General features: G+C 48.2%; 1 protein-coding gene and 1 pseudogene across 1 annotated transcript; both read right to left on the bottom strand.

Annotated features, from left to right (window-relative positions):
- Nucleotides 1–1,660: 1,660 nt before the first annotated feature.
- LOC136147452 (myeloid-associated differentiation marker-like) lies at nt 1,661–2,581 on the bottom strand. Its single transcript, XM_065906876.1, has one exon. The coding sequence runs from the start codon at nt 2,579–2,581 to the stop codon at nt 1,661–1,663; it is 921 nt and encodes a 306-aa protein (XP_065762948.1).
- An 11,063-nt stretch (nt 2,582–13,644) lies between these two features.
- LOC136147453 (myeloid-associated differentiation marker-like) lies at nt 13,645–14,602 on the bottom strand (annotated as a pseudogene).
- Nucleotides 14,603–14,722: the final 120 nt, after the last annotated feature.

A 14,722-nucleotide genomic window follows, 5' to 3' on the forward strand; every position in this document is an offset into this window, starting at 1 on the left:
CTATGGGGGCTTCTTGGACCAGAAAGAAAGTGTCAGTCGCTCAGTTGTGTCAACTCTTTGTGACCCCATGGATTGTAGCCCACAGGTTCCTCTGGGATTCTCCAATCAAGAATACTGGAAATCCCTCCCTCAAATCCTCTGCTTTAGCTCCTTCTGAAGTACCTAGAAAACACTATCTGAGGCACATTTCCAGAGTTGTTTTACAGATGTGAAAAACCCTGAGTGAATGTGACACCTTAACCATTTCAAGAGTTGGACTATAAAGAAAACTGAGCGCCGAAGAATTGATGCTTTTGAACTGGGGTGTTGAAGACTCTTGAGAGTCCCTTGGACTGCAAGGAGATCAAACCAATACATCCTAAAGGAAACCAGTCTTGAATATTCATTGGAAGGGCTGATGCTGAAGCTGAAACTCCAATACTTTGGCACCTGGTGTGAAGAACTGACTCATTTGAAAAGACACTGATGCCGGGAAAGATTGAAGGCAGGAGGAGAAGGGAACGACAGAGGATGAGATGGTTGGATGGCATCACCGACTCAGTGGACATGAGTTTGAGTAAACTCTGGGAGTTGGTGATGGACAGGTAAGCCTGGCATGCTACAGTCCTTGGGGTCACAGAGTCAGACACGAGTGAGCAATTAAACTGAACTAAACAGAACGACTTTAAGACCTTGAGCACACAGCCCCCAGGCCTCTCCTGGAGGTAAGGATCAGAGCATTGCATAGGAGCTGCTCGCTATCCTGAGACCCTCCTCCCTCACCTGGCCTTTAAATATGCTGATATTCTTAGGGGAGTTCAGGGCTTTTAAACATGAGCCACCTTTTTCCTCCCATGATCCTGTAGTAAACCTTTCTTTCTACTCCAAACTCAGACATTTTGGTATTGTTTGGCCTTACAGTGCATAAGGCACAAGAGCTTGCTTTCTATTACACTTGTTTGATACCCAGAGAGTTGTTGGGATGGAAGGCATCCTCCCCTGGCTTCCCCTAAGATGCCTTCTAGGCAGCAGGTATTTAGTGAGCTTGCAAAAGTTCTGGAGCCAGTCTCAGGTGGGGCTAAGCAATCCAGGTGGGGTGTCAGAATCCAGGTTCCCTGTTCTAAGCCTCCTTCCCACTGGAAATTACTAACCCTGTGAGTTTTATTTTGCTTTTATTCAGTTAGAAGGGAAGAACACTGTACAGCGCCCACCACTGGGAGAAAGGGGACACAATCACTAGGTGCCCACCACCGCCCCAAACCACTCCCCACACACACACCAACTAAGGCACCGCCGAGGGCACAGATGTGCTTTGCCAACAAGGCCCCTCCGGAGGCCCAGGGTGTGAACAGCTGCACAGAGGGCTGTGTGCTGTGGAGTCAGCACCTTAGGAGGCGGGAGGGGGCGGTGGGCAGAGAAGGAAGGAGTCTCAGGTCCTGATGGGTCAGAAGAAGGAAAATGGGAAGAGGGGGTCAGGACACAGGAGACAAGAAAATCAAGGACGACCAGAAAAGGGGTAAAAAGCAGAAAATGTAGGAAAAATGAGAAAGAGGCAAAACAGGGTGTGGGCAACCACAGAACAGGAAGGACACAGAGCAGAAGGAGGGAAGGAAACAGAAAGGAGAGTGAAGTGAGTGGAGAAGGATGTGAGGAGGGAGAGAGGGGAGCCAGGGAGATGACATCAGACGATAAAATAGCTCCATAAGTAGAGGGAAACTGGAGCCTGTGGGTGGAGCCTGTCACTGACCAGGCAGCTGGCGATCACCAGGTCGGCCACGTAAAGCAGCAGGTTGACCGCTGTCAGGACAGCCACAGCCAGTCGCTGGTCCCAGTTGCACACGTAAGTAGTGAACTCATCTCTGCAGGTCATATCACTGGATCTCTGGGACTGGCCGCCCAGGTCCTCATTGAACTGATAGAGCGGCCAGAGGAGCAGGGCGCTGATGTAGAGGAGGACGGAAAACAGGGTCAGCCCAAACTGGGAAACGGGGAAGCGGATGGGCAGCCAGTTGTCACAGTAGACCAAGCCCAGCAGGATGGCCAGGGTCCCCAGGATGAAACAGGTGGAGTACACAGCCACACACCACACCAGGGCCGGCTGGTGCTGGTACAGGGAGGTGTTGCTGATGAAGGCGAAGATGATGCAAGCCACAAAGTTCTCCAGCAGCTTGAGCAGGCCATGCACCATATGCACATAGGTGATGATCCTTCTGGGCCGGTGACCCACCCAGGTCCAGACAAATTCAGTCCCGTAAGCCACAGCAGCGATGCAAGAGAATGCTGTGGCAGTGATGGCGTGGTTCCGGGTGGGGCCCTGAGGCAAGAACGGGACGTAAGTAGTGGCAGAGATGATGGAGGTTGAGAAGCAGAAGAGGGCGGCATAGCAAGCATAGTTGATGGGGAAGTTGTACCAGTGGGAGGAAAAGTGGAACCGGAGTTTACTGTATTCCACAATGATGATGAGGAGGGTCACAATGTAGCAGAAGCACCAGAAGAACATGAACCAGTTATCTACGCCCACCCGCTGAGTGCCCACGCTGGCCACCAGGGAGGAGGCCACGCCAGTGGAGAGCAGCTGCAGCAGGCGGACGGAGCAGCCCATGATGGTCCAGGAGCAAAGGCCTGGGGACGACGAAGTGGTGGGCATGGTGGTTCAGATGGTCAAGTTGGTCACTGTCCGGGTAAGCCCTGGCCTTCGCTGAGGATCCACGAGAGAAAGATCCAGCTCCGGAGGTGGATTAAGTCAGAAACCAGGGAAAGGCTCAGGGTCCTGTGATGGATGAGGCTCAGAATCCGTGGAGTTAGAACCAGTGGCCCAGACACCTGGGTAACAGCAGAGCCGCTCCAGAATGATTCTCCCCACCCATCACCCTTGGCCTTGCCGGGTAACTTGTCTTATCCAAAACCTCACAGCTGGGTTGGGTCTGGCATCAAACCGTGAACATTTTTTACGTCTTTGTGCTATGTGCCATTATCTAAGGAGACACATGGTCCTTCATCTGCAAGCCCAACCCTTCAAGGCTCTGAAAAATGTATAAAACTTTTAAAAAGTCATTTGAAACAAATTTGATCTGAACAGACATGAGACAATTTATGGCCTTTATTTATTTCACTTAGTGTGAATGTTCAAAAGTTTGGTTGAAGAAACACTACTGTGATTGCAAGATGCTTTCAGACCCCAGTGGGGTGTGAGGTCATCTAGAGTAGATGTAACATGTCACCTGCCTAAAGGTGAAAAATTCTGAATTTTGGAGTATATCTGATCCCAAGAATTTCATAAAAGGCATTATGGATTGTACTGCTAACTCCATTTTACAGATAAGAAAGCTAATGCTTGAGGGAAAAAAATCTCTACCCTAAGATCCCATGCCTAGGAAGTGGGAACTTCAGATGAAAATGCCAAAGCTGTGAGTTTGAACCTTTTGTTCCACTGCGCACATGTCAGCAGGGCCTGTGGGTGGGAGCCCAGCACCAAAGCTCAGGGCTCTGGGACCCAGGACCCACCTTCAGGGCCACAGTCTCCTTCCACAGCACCTGAAGACACACGTGTCCCTGTCTCACCTCCCGGCAGCATCACTAGAAGGAGCTGCCGTCTGAGGGACACAGCTCCACCCGGGGGAGGGCAGCTCCAGGGGTGAACAGAGAAGAGCCATGGGTTGAGGGCAAGGCTGTGGGGACAAGATGCCATGGGAAGTAGCAACTGTTGTAAATCCTCCCCACCCTGGGGAATTTTGCCTTAACAGGTGACGCTTCCCTACATAGAAAGGGAGACACCAGCCCAGCATGACGCCAAGGTGAGTGTCCTGGAGGAACCAAGAAACAAATATTAAAATGCCAGGTTTTAAGCTCCAAAGCTGCCATCCATGTGAGAATCTAACCCCTTTTTAACAGCAGGAGCTGAAAGAGGAGCTACCTGCTAGACCCCTGGGAGGTGACAGCCCTGAGGATGCACCCGGGGCTGGGTGGGGGCGGGGGAGGCAGAGTGGAGATGTTGGGGGCAGTGGGGGTTGGAGGGAGGGATTGCAGGGTCCCAGTGGCCCTGAAGCAGCCCAGTAGGTGTCTTCTGACCCAGAAGAGATGCAGGCATGGAGCCAACCTTCCCCATGGAGGAGGGGCCTGGGCTGGTACTGAGACAGGAGAACAGGGGCCTAAAGGGGTTTCATGGCTGTGACAGGGACACGTGGCCAGAGCGGCAGGGACCCTGGAGACCATGGAATTGCCCAGGTCACCTGCCCAAGGCAGTCCCGCCATCCAGGGCTGCAGTCCTACTCACACAGGGGCTCCTCCAGGGTCCAGTGTTGGGGGAGTGAAGCCCCTCTCAGCCCGCCCCCTCCTCAGGGACAGCTGCCCTGTTTCCAAGGGACTATTTGCTGAGAGACCCCCAGGGCTGAAGGGCCAGCACCCTGAGCCCCAGTCAGCTTCCTGCCATCAGGGGCCTTGTCACCTTTGCTGATAATAAACCCTGGGACAAGCTGAGGTGGAAAGAGAAACACAGAGCAAACCTGAGAACCTCCCTGGACTCCCAGAGCTCCTTGATCCCCAATTGCCAGTGGAGCCCTGGAGCCTGCGGGCCTCCCCGTGGGCACTGCAGGGGTGGGGAGGGGCACTGGGGTGAGGGAAGCTGGGGTGTCATGCTGTCTGTTCCCCAATTGCCCGCCCACCAACCTCTCCAAAGTCACCCTTGATTCCACCTAAGGTTAAATGACAGCTTTGGATCCATTTGATGGCACAGAGGGAGGACTTGGGGAAGGAGAGGCATGGGGGTTCCAGCTGTGTGGCCCTGGGTGAGACCTGTGCCCTCTCTGGGCCTCAGTTCCCCCACCTGGAAATCAGCAGTTTTGCCTGAGTCTCCCAGCGGCCTCTCCTCCACTCTAATCTGTGAGCCTGGACATGGTGTCCCTGTCAGAGCACAGCCTGGGTGTGACTGAGCCCCGCCTGCCCAACGCCAGGCATGTGGACTGGAAGACAGGGAGCCGGGAAGGTCATGGCCACCAAAGGAAGGAAGGAGGAGGTGCCAGAAAGGCAGAGTAGGAAGAAGGAAAATGGATACTCAGCGTTACAAAGAGGCCCTGGAGCTTTGGCAGACACTTCATAGCTAAATGATCCTGAAGTTTCCCCACCTGTGCAATAGGCTTAATACCTACTTTGTGTTAAATAATGAATAAAAACATGTGAAGGGCTCATCAGAGGGCCTGACACACGGCACATTCAATCCAAGCCAGTTCCCCACTTCAGCTTGTGGCCATTTAACTCCATCTCCGCCTCCATCTTCACGTGCTCATCTTCTCTCAACTCTGTGTGTGCAAGCTTCTCTGTCCTTCCTCTTATGAAGACACCAGTCACTGAATTTTTGTTCCACACTCCATCCAGGATGCTTTCCATCTCAGAGGCTTTAACTAAATAAGTCTCCAAAGACCCTATTGCTAAATGAATGTGTTTTCTGAGTAGAAATAACCTTTTTGGAGGACAATCTTCAATCCACTATGGTCCTCATTCAAATCTTACTATCCTTTTTTCACTGTGTCTTTTTCTGATGTGTCTATCATACTAAGTGAATTTGTTTTCTTTTTCAGATTGTTCTGTGTTCACTGGAGTTCTTGGGACTCACAGTGGGTTGATCCCTTGTGTACTTTGTCATTACACTGTGAGACCCCTTCTACCTGATCCCTTTTCCTGGCAGGATCCTGACATCTGTGTTGGGAGTTTCACTAAAGTTTCACCAAAGAATAATTGCACTTGCTTCTGCTCCATGCCAATCACCTGTTTGGCACCTATTGTGTTAATTTCCTCAGTTTGTAAAGCCATTGGACCTGAAGGATGGAGAATTTGGGGCCAAAATCCACAAGTGAAGACCTGAAGTTTCTATTTCTCTTGTGGAGACAAAAACAAAAACTCCTGTGGAGGTAGGTATCAGCCTTGACCTTTCCTCTTTCTGAAGGGCCTGGTTTTCCTTGTCTACCCTTGCTCCGAGGCTGCAGACCATGTGATCCTGGCTTTAGGGAAGTGTCTCAGCTCCAACTCCTCACCTTGCGCCACCCCAAAGTCTCATTCCTGACCCAAGTGGGCAAATAGGCCAGCCTCCAGATATCTATGCTCAATTCTCCTTTCTCCTTCCCCCCTCCTCCCTCCTACAGACAAACAGGGGTCACATCAGTTCTGCCACTGAAGATTCAGGAGAAACTTGAGCAAATCAATTAATTCTAAAGGTTCTTTCTCTCTTCTTTTCCTCCTTAAAGACTTGACTTTTAATCACCTCCTCCAGGAAGGCTTCCAGGATCCCACCAGCTCCATGTCTGATTGCTCCCAGATTGATAGTTCTTGGTCTTTGCCCTTCTGTGAAGCAGCCTGGTGTGGACAGGTCATCACAAGTTTCTGGGTCTTACCTGGGCAAAACAGGTGAGGTGGGGAGGAAGGGAGGTGTTGCAGGGGCAGCAGACAGGGCCAAATGTGAATGGACCTGAATGCCAGAGACATAGGTTTTTAGCTGTAAGTGATGAGGCCTCACTGACATTCTCTAGGGAGGGGCTGATCCATCAGGGGCCCACTTTGGAACTGACACTCTGGCTATAGGAGGAAAATGGAATGGAGGCCAGAGCGTCAGGAAGGCAGCCGGGGTTCCTGCTTCCGCGTCTCCTGGAGGACCCTCCTGATACACGTGCTTCTCCTGTACCTGCACCTGGAGGCCTGGCTCGTGCACTTCAAGAGGGATGGAACTGATCAAGACATGAGAATTCTCAGGCAGACAATCCCACCCTGGTGAGTGACCACACAGTGAAATGTGACAAGGGTCCTTCACAGCTCCAACTGCCCCGAGCTGCCCAGGCAGCCAGACGCAGCTCCTGAGTTTGCCTCTGGTAGAAGGTAAGCACCTCACAGCCTCGCTGTGCCCTGGGATGTCTGGCTGAACAGTGACAGGAGCATTTATGATGAAATGTTGGAGGAGAGTCTGTGTGGTCCTAGATGACAAGACCTCCACGATCGATTTTTTTTAGTAACACAAATGTGTTTCTTTGGAGTGTATACCCATGTAAAGCTTATTTCTACCTTATCATAATTGTAATATATATGATTTTGTCTTTTCAAAGATTATACTTGATTTTTATGTTACCATGTGGGGTTCTTAATTACTTTTTTGTGTTAGCTTTTAAAAAACTTCTTTATTTAAGTGTTATTGACATGAAACTGTTCTGTATACAACTCAATGCATTTTCAGATAAATATACACTTCATGAAACCATCAACAATCTCAAGCCCATAAACTTTTCCATCACCACCCAAAGTTTCCTCCCCATCCACTTTATCTTTCCAATAATCACTGATTCCAGTTGTTCATTTGTCCAAACTACACCCTGGATGGACTTGGCCCAGAGACCCAGAGGTGACCACAGAGACTACATGCTTATTGCATGGAGCTCTGCTCCAGTGGGTGCGTCAGATGACAAATCCATAAACTAGTTAAATCCTCTAACAAGGTAACCTCAGGAAGTGACCAACACGATGAAGAGAACAATGGTCCTGGGACAGAGCAGATGAGTTTTGGAAGATCCTCCTACACAGGTGACATTTCAACTGAGAACTGAACACTGACAAAAAGAGGTGGCCACGTTGAAGGTAGAGGGAACAACTTGTGCAAGATCTTGAACAGGGAACAAGTCGCCATCTCGAGATTATGTGTAAGAGAGTTGTGGGATCTGGAGAGTCAAGGGACCATAGAACAACGAGCACTGGAGACTGAATGTCACTGGAGACATGTGAGGCACCATGTGTGGCTCCACAACTCATCATCGCAGACAGCCAGGAGGGTGGAAGGTCTGGAGATGGGGGCACAGTTGCGGTTGCATGAGGAATCCGGGGAGGCTCTATGCACTTCTGCTCTAAACAATGATTTACTGCATGTTTGCTGTGTGCTGGGCACTACAGACCCCACAGCGAAACTGGTTCCTGTCCTGAAGGAGCATCTGGCTTAATGCAGAGACATTCAGTCTAGGGAATGTGAAGACAGAAGATCCAGAGACATAGCAGAACTTTCAGAGGACTCTGAAAAAGAAAAGGATTGGGTCTGTTCTGTTCAAACTCCAGAGAGCAGGGAAAGTGGGCTTTGCACCCCTTAAGGAATTAAAGATGCCCCCAAATGAGACGGGCCACTGTGGGAGGTGATGTCATTAGAGCCTTTCCAGCCAGCACTGCTGGATCACTCCCAGCAGAGGCTTGAAACTAATTGTTCCCAAAGGATATCCCATGGAATACTAGTCCAAAATGCTGCATGGAAAGTGTTCCCTGACCATGCAAGTTTGAGAAACACTTCCTGCTATTGGTAATTTTATAATGCATACTGCTTTATTCAAGGCGCTAGGAAGTCCTGCAATAAACAAATTTGTTTAACTTTTTAACATGGTGTTAAATGTATTTGGCCATATGAAACTTTTGTCTTGCCTTAACATATTAATTTTATTTCATTACTTTTTAAGATTAGCTGCCATGGGGACCGCCTCCTGGGAGCCCTCCCCACCCACCGCACCTGCCCCTGGCTGAAGATCACATGGCTCATGTGATCAGTACAGGAGTGAGGGGCACAGTGGGGTCCTTCTCCTGCCCTTCCCACAGCTCTGCTTCCCTGGCCCCTCTGTCCCTGGTGACCCTAGGATGCAGGGCTCTGAGGCTTTGTTCTGAGACTAGGAGAGGAAGAAGGACTGTGGTGTGTTTCTGGCTACTGATTACTGTAAAGGGCCATTGATCTCAGTGCATGGGAGTGCACGGATGAACACACACACACACACACACACACACACGCACTCTGAGCAAGCACGCAGGCACAGAACTTTAAAGACAGGCGTTGAGATGCTGGCAAGGGACCTTTAAGAGCTACAGGATAAGATGTTGGGCATTGGGGTGGGGCCCAACCCCTAGTTTCCCAGGGCTGAGCCCTGTCTAAGGCTCTGGGGTGGGGAGGCAATAGCAGGGGCTTGTAAAACTGTTGGTTTGGGTGAAGATTGACACCTGCTTAGTTGCTTCTGCATTCTAAGCAAATTTGGGTAATCAGGGTCTGTGGATTTTGTGTTTTGTCTGTTTGTCTGCTTGGTTTTTTCCTTTATCTTTCTCTGAGCATTAAGAAACATCTGACATAGAAACATATGTGCGCATGCTCTACACAGGCAAGTGAGGCAATTCCTTCCACTATAGCAGCAGGTTTCAAACCTACCCCTCTGCTTGCCCCTAATCTACCCCTCCACTCCCCCAAAAATTGAAAAGCAACTTTCTGTTTAAGAATAGGGCCACTAGTACTTTTTGCCCTCATAACCAGGAAAAAGAAGAAAAAAATCCAGGTTAATGTCAATTTGGAAAAAAAAAAAAGGCACAAACTAAAGTTTACAAATTATGTTTTACCCAGGAAACTTATGGAGGTCCATGGCCTTGGAAACAGCCTCTAAGATAGTTGTGTGGAACTGTTCCAAAGAGCTAAGGGGAGAGCCAGAATACGCATGTATTTTTTCTAAAAAAAAAAAAAAAATAGCATGAAGTTGACCATCAAAAGATTATTGCTAGCCACAAAACCCAGGCACCTCAAGTTAATCATTTTAGTGCTTTCCTATCTATGGGAAGAGAGTGTGAGCTCACTGAAATTATTAGATGTGCATGTTAATCATCTTGAGCTAGTATCCTGTTTTTATCCGTTCTGAATTCCTCCCTGGTTGCACTTTTGAGGGTGGCTGCAGTGGCTGATGGATAGATAGAGGGCAACATCCATTGTTTACTGAAATGGCAAACCATGTTCTTTGTCCTTGGCAATTCCTCCTGGTCAAATTTTGACCAAGATTTGTGAGGCATTTCATAGCCAGTTTGTGGACACTAGAAAGACTCGTTCCTAAATCAGGCAAGGATTCCTTCTAGTCTTAAAAATACGCTAATTTTTCAGATTAGGTCCTGTTGATAACCCAGAATTCTATGGATCACCTGTCTCACTAGTCTTTTGTGATCCAGGAAATGTTTTCTCTTGTTGCTTCTCCTAAAATCTAGAGTTGCAGTATTACAGTTATTCTATGTAGAGTTTTATACATGATAAAATAACATGTTTAGCCATCATTAATTTTGTCAAAGGCTTGATTACACATTGGGTAAAATAAGAGATAGCAATCTTAGAAGTAGACAGAATATAAGTGATAGAGCAGTGGCATTAATAAAGTCATAGTACAGCAGGGAGGGGCATGAGGCATACATAATTTGAAAATAGTAAGAGACAACAAATTAAAACAGTGAATAGTATAACTAGTTGTAATCTGGTCACAATAAATCATCAAGTCCACAGGAGAGCAAGCTGGATAAGCCAAGTTCTAAAGGGATCAGGTAAAGAGAAAAAGATAAATGTTACATCTTTATTTACAAACGTATACTTTAACAACTTGTTGTAGATCACAGCAAAAGAGGAAAGGTTTTCTGAAAACCAAAGATTAAAAACAGTTCTATTTCAGGGCTTCATTGGTGACTAGGTGGTAAAGAATTTGCCTGCCAATGCAGGAAACATGGGTTCGATCCTTGGTCTGGAAAGATCCCACATGCCATGGAGCAACTAAGCCAGTGCACCACAACTACTGCGCCCACACACCCTAGAGCCCGTGCTATGCAACAAGAGAGGCTGTTGCTATGAGAAGCCCGCACACTGCAACGAGAGGGTAGCTCTGTGTAGCAACAAAGAGCTGCTTTAAAGACCCACCAAAGCCAAAAACAAAAGGAGGTGCCACCACAAGAAGGTGCAAAGGATGTAGCCTTCACAAAATGTAGGAAGTTTACTCCCAAAAATAGTATGAGAAGGTAAAAAGAAGGTTAAGATGACAAAGGACCCTTATGGGTTGGGATCCCTTATGACTAATTTCCCTGAGAGTTGGCAGAGCCAGACAAAAAGTCTCCTTGTAATCCCAATGTATTTCACTGGCTGCCATATGAGTTCCTCTGGATAATAGAGACCAAGCTTTTAAAACACAGGGAAGAGTGGGGAAATGCCTAAGATTAGGTACATTTAATCGCAAAGACACAGGAAGAGAAATGTAAGTTTTCACTACAGGGCTTTTGTTCCTTTAAAGTGAGAATTTTTAAAGGATGGTTTATCAAGCTGGTTTCTCTAGCTGCACATGCAAAAATATATTAATTTTGCAATGTCAAAAGAACCCCAATCTTGCCAATTTAAGGTGAGATTTCCTTTAATTATCAATTAAGCAGATACTTGTAAGTATAAATTCTGTATGGACATAATAAACTATTCCTAGTGTCCTTCAACTGAGAATAATCCAATGTTCATGAAAAAAATCATAGTCGATCTAAGAAACAAGCAGAAATTTTTATTTGAGCTAACCTGGAGGATTATAACCCAAGAGATAGTCTTTCAAAACTCTCTCTGAGAACTGTTCCACCTGTTATGAGTCAAAGCACAGTTGTATAAGCTTTCGAGACAAAGAGTTATACATTAAATGATATATTATTGTCAGTTTACTCAATCCAGATCTACACAAACAAAGAGAACAATGGGTATGAGTCATGCTGTTCATGCTCAGTCTTGTCTGACTCTTGTGATCTGATGGACTGTAGCCTGCCAGCCTCCTCTGACTATGGGATTTTCCAAGCAAGAATATTGGAGTGGGTTGCATGTTCTCCTCCAGGAGATCTTCCCAACCCAGGGACTGAACCTGTGTTTCTTGCATCTCCTACATTGGTAGGTGGATTCTTTACTGCTGGGAAGAATATACCTGAGAAGCCTGGGTCATCTTGGTCCCTCACAGAATTAAGAAGGAAGATTATCTCATAAGAAACCATGATCTTTGATGAAATCAAGAAAAAACGTTGTCTCCCAAGGAGGCCTAGTTCATGCAGATGCACAATACACAAAAAAAGTGAAGGAGGAGACCCAAATGGGCAGAGAAAAGTCTTCTGCTTAAATTTTTCTCAACTTGCCATAAATATGGATTTTATTTCATTACCATTCAGTGTGTTTCAACTGAGCAAAATCTTCCCACATCTTTTAACTGAAGATAAACCAGTTACTGCTTCTCGAAACTAAGTTTCAAGGAGAACCTACTCCTCCAGAGAGGAGCTTAACACCACAGAATAAAATTTAGGATTATCAGACAATAACAGGAAGTCCAAAACCCAAGAGAGACTCACCTCAGTTCATCTGGACTCCCTAAGGAGGCAGATGGGCGCAAGAGGCCTCTGGTGGTATAGAAGGCTCAGTGCTTCATAGAGTTCAGGAGAAGAGGAGAAGCTTTCCCTGGGTGCCTTCTGTAGTCACCAAAACCATTGACTGGAGGGGAAAAAAAGCAAAACCTAAAAGTCACAAATTTGTGCTTAATTTGGAGATGTTACTGAGGACTCTAGCCAAGGAGACACTCTCAGATAGCTCTGAGGAACTGTTCCAAAGAGGTAAGGGAGAAGTCAGGATATACAGAAGATTTTACTGGGGCTGGAGGAACACATGTAGTTAAAATCAATAGATTATTGCTGATCACAAAAAAACAGATGTCTCAAGTCAATGATTTTACTGCTTTTCTATGTATGGGAAGATACAGTGCTCTGGGCTCACAGAAATTATCCTCTGATATGCATCTTAACTTTCTAGGATCAGTACCTTGTTTTTCTCCATCCTGAATTCCCCTTAGGATAGGATATTAGGGCTGAAACAGAGGCTGACGCACTGAGGACATGATGGACAAGATAATTCACCATTTTCTGAAAATGCAGGCAGAATTCTTTGTCCACATTTACATCACTTCTAAGGCTGGTGGATCCATGCTCTTCTCCCTGCAGAGGCAGGACAAGCTGTTTTGATCACTGAGACAGGAGGGCCACATTACTGCCCCTCACCAACATGGCAGACAGGTGTCTTCAAGACCCTGGGGTTCATCAAGAACTCCTTTGATTCCACAGAGAGTAGTTGTGCTGGAAGGCATTCACTCCTGGCTTCCTGTAAAATTCCCTTTAGTCAGTCGGTGTTTAGTAAGCCTGCAAAAATTCTGGAGTCAATCTCAGGTGAGGCTGAGCGCCAGGTGGGGCCCAGGGATCGAAGGTCTCTGCTTTGAGTATCCTGCCCGTTGGACATTATTGACCTCCAGATACTTCTTTTCAACTTAAATGGGCGAGGCACACTGTGCACCCCCCTCTACTGGGAGAAAGTGAGCCCAATGCCTATCTACATACTCCCACCCCAAAACACACACACACACCAACTAAGACACCCCCAGGGGGACAGACAGACTTTGGCAATGAGGACCTCTGGAGGCCCAGGGTGTGAACAGCTGCACAGAGGGCTGTGTGCTTTGGAGTCAGCACCTTAGGAGGTAGGAGGGGGCGGTGAGCAGAGAATGAAGAAGTCTCAGGTCCTGATGGATCAGAAGAAGGAAAATGGGGAGAGGTGATCAGGACACAGGAGATGAGAAACCAAGGATGACCAGAAAAGGGGTAGAAAGCAGAAAATGTAGAAAAGATGAGAGCAGCAAGAGAAAACAGTAAAACAGGGTGTGAGCAACCACACAAATCAGGAAGGAGACAGAACAGAAGGAGGGAAGGAAACAGAAAAGATAGGTCAGTGGGGAAGGATGTGAGGAGGGAGAGAGGGAGTCAGGAGGAAGACATCAGAGGACTCCAGAGCTCGGTGAAGATACTTCCTGTGAGCAGAGGGGATCAGGAGTCCCTGGGCTGGTCCTCAGTCCCTAACAAAGACCCAGCGGGCCCAGTACACCAGGTCGGCCATGTAAATCAGCAGGTTGACCGCTGTCAAGATGGCTACAACCAGTCTTTGGTCCCAGATGCACACCAGGTGGGTGAATTGATGGCGGCAGCTCATATCACTGGACCGCTGGGGCTGGCCACCAAAACTCTCGTCGAACTGGTAGAGCAGCCAGAGGACCAGAGCGCTGGCGTAGAGGAAGACGGAGAGCAGGGCCAACCCCAACAGGAAGATGGGGAAGCACATGGGCAACTTGTTGCTATAGCCTCTCAGATACAGCAGGAGGGCCACGGCCCCCAGGAAGAGGCAGATGGAGTACACGGCCACACACCACACCAGGGCCGGCTGGTGCAGGTACAGGGAGGTGTTGCTGATGAAGGCAAAGATGACACAGGCCACGAAGTTCTCTAGCCCCTTGAGCAGTCCCGGCATGGGGAGCACGTAGCAGGTGATCTGGCTGGGCCACGCATAGATCCAGGCCACTTCAGTGGCATAAGTCACAGACGCGAGGCAGGAGAAAGCAGTAGCAGCAATGGCATGGTTCCGGGAGTTGCCACGAGGGACGATCTGGATGTACGTGGTGGGGTAAATGATGGAGGCCGAGAGGCAGAGGAGGGTGGAGTAGGAGGCATAGTTGATGAGAAAATCGTCCCAGGAAAAAGGCAAGAGGAACTGGAGCCCACATAACTCGACTATGAAAGTAAGGAGGGTCACGACGAAACAGAAGCACCAGATGAACATGGACCAGTTACCTATGGTCTCCCTCCAAGTGTCAGTGGTAGCCACCAGCGAGAAGGCCAGGCAGGTGGAGAGCAGCTGCAGCAGGCGGAGGAAGTAGCCCAAGATGGTTGCAGAGGCCAGGCCAGAGGACGAGCTCATGGTGAGCCTGATGGTCAGGCTGGTCCCTGTCATCAGTCTGGGTCTTCACTGAGGACCCACCAGAGAAAGATCCAGCTTTGGAGGTGGATTAATCAGACATCTGAAAAGAGCCTAGGGTCCTGTGACAGCTGCTACTCAAGATCTGTGGAGTTG

This window comes from Muntiacus reevesi, chromosome 15, assembly GCF_963930625.1.
Source record: "Muntiacus reevesi chromosome 15, mMunRee1.1, whole genome shotgun sequence".
NCBI lineage: Eukaryota > Metazoa > Chordata > Mammalia > Artiodactyla > Cervidae > Muntiacus > Muntiacus reevesi.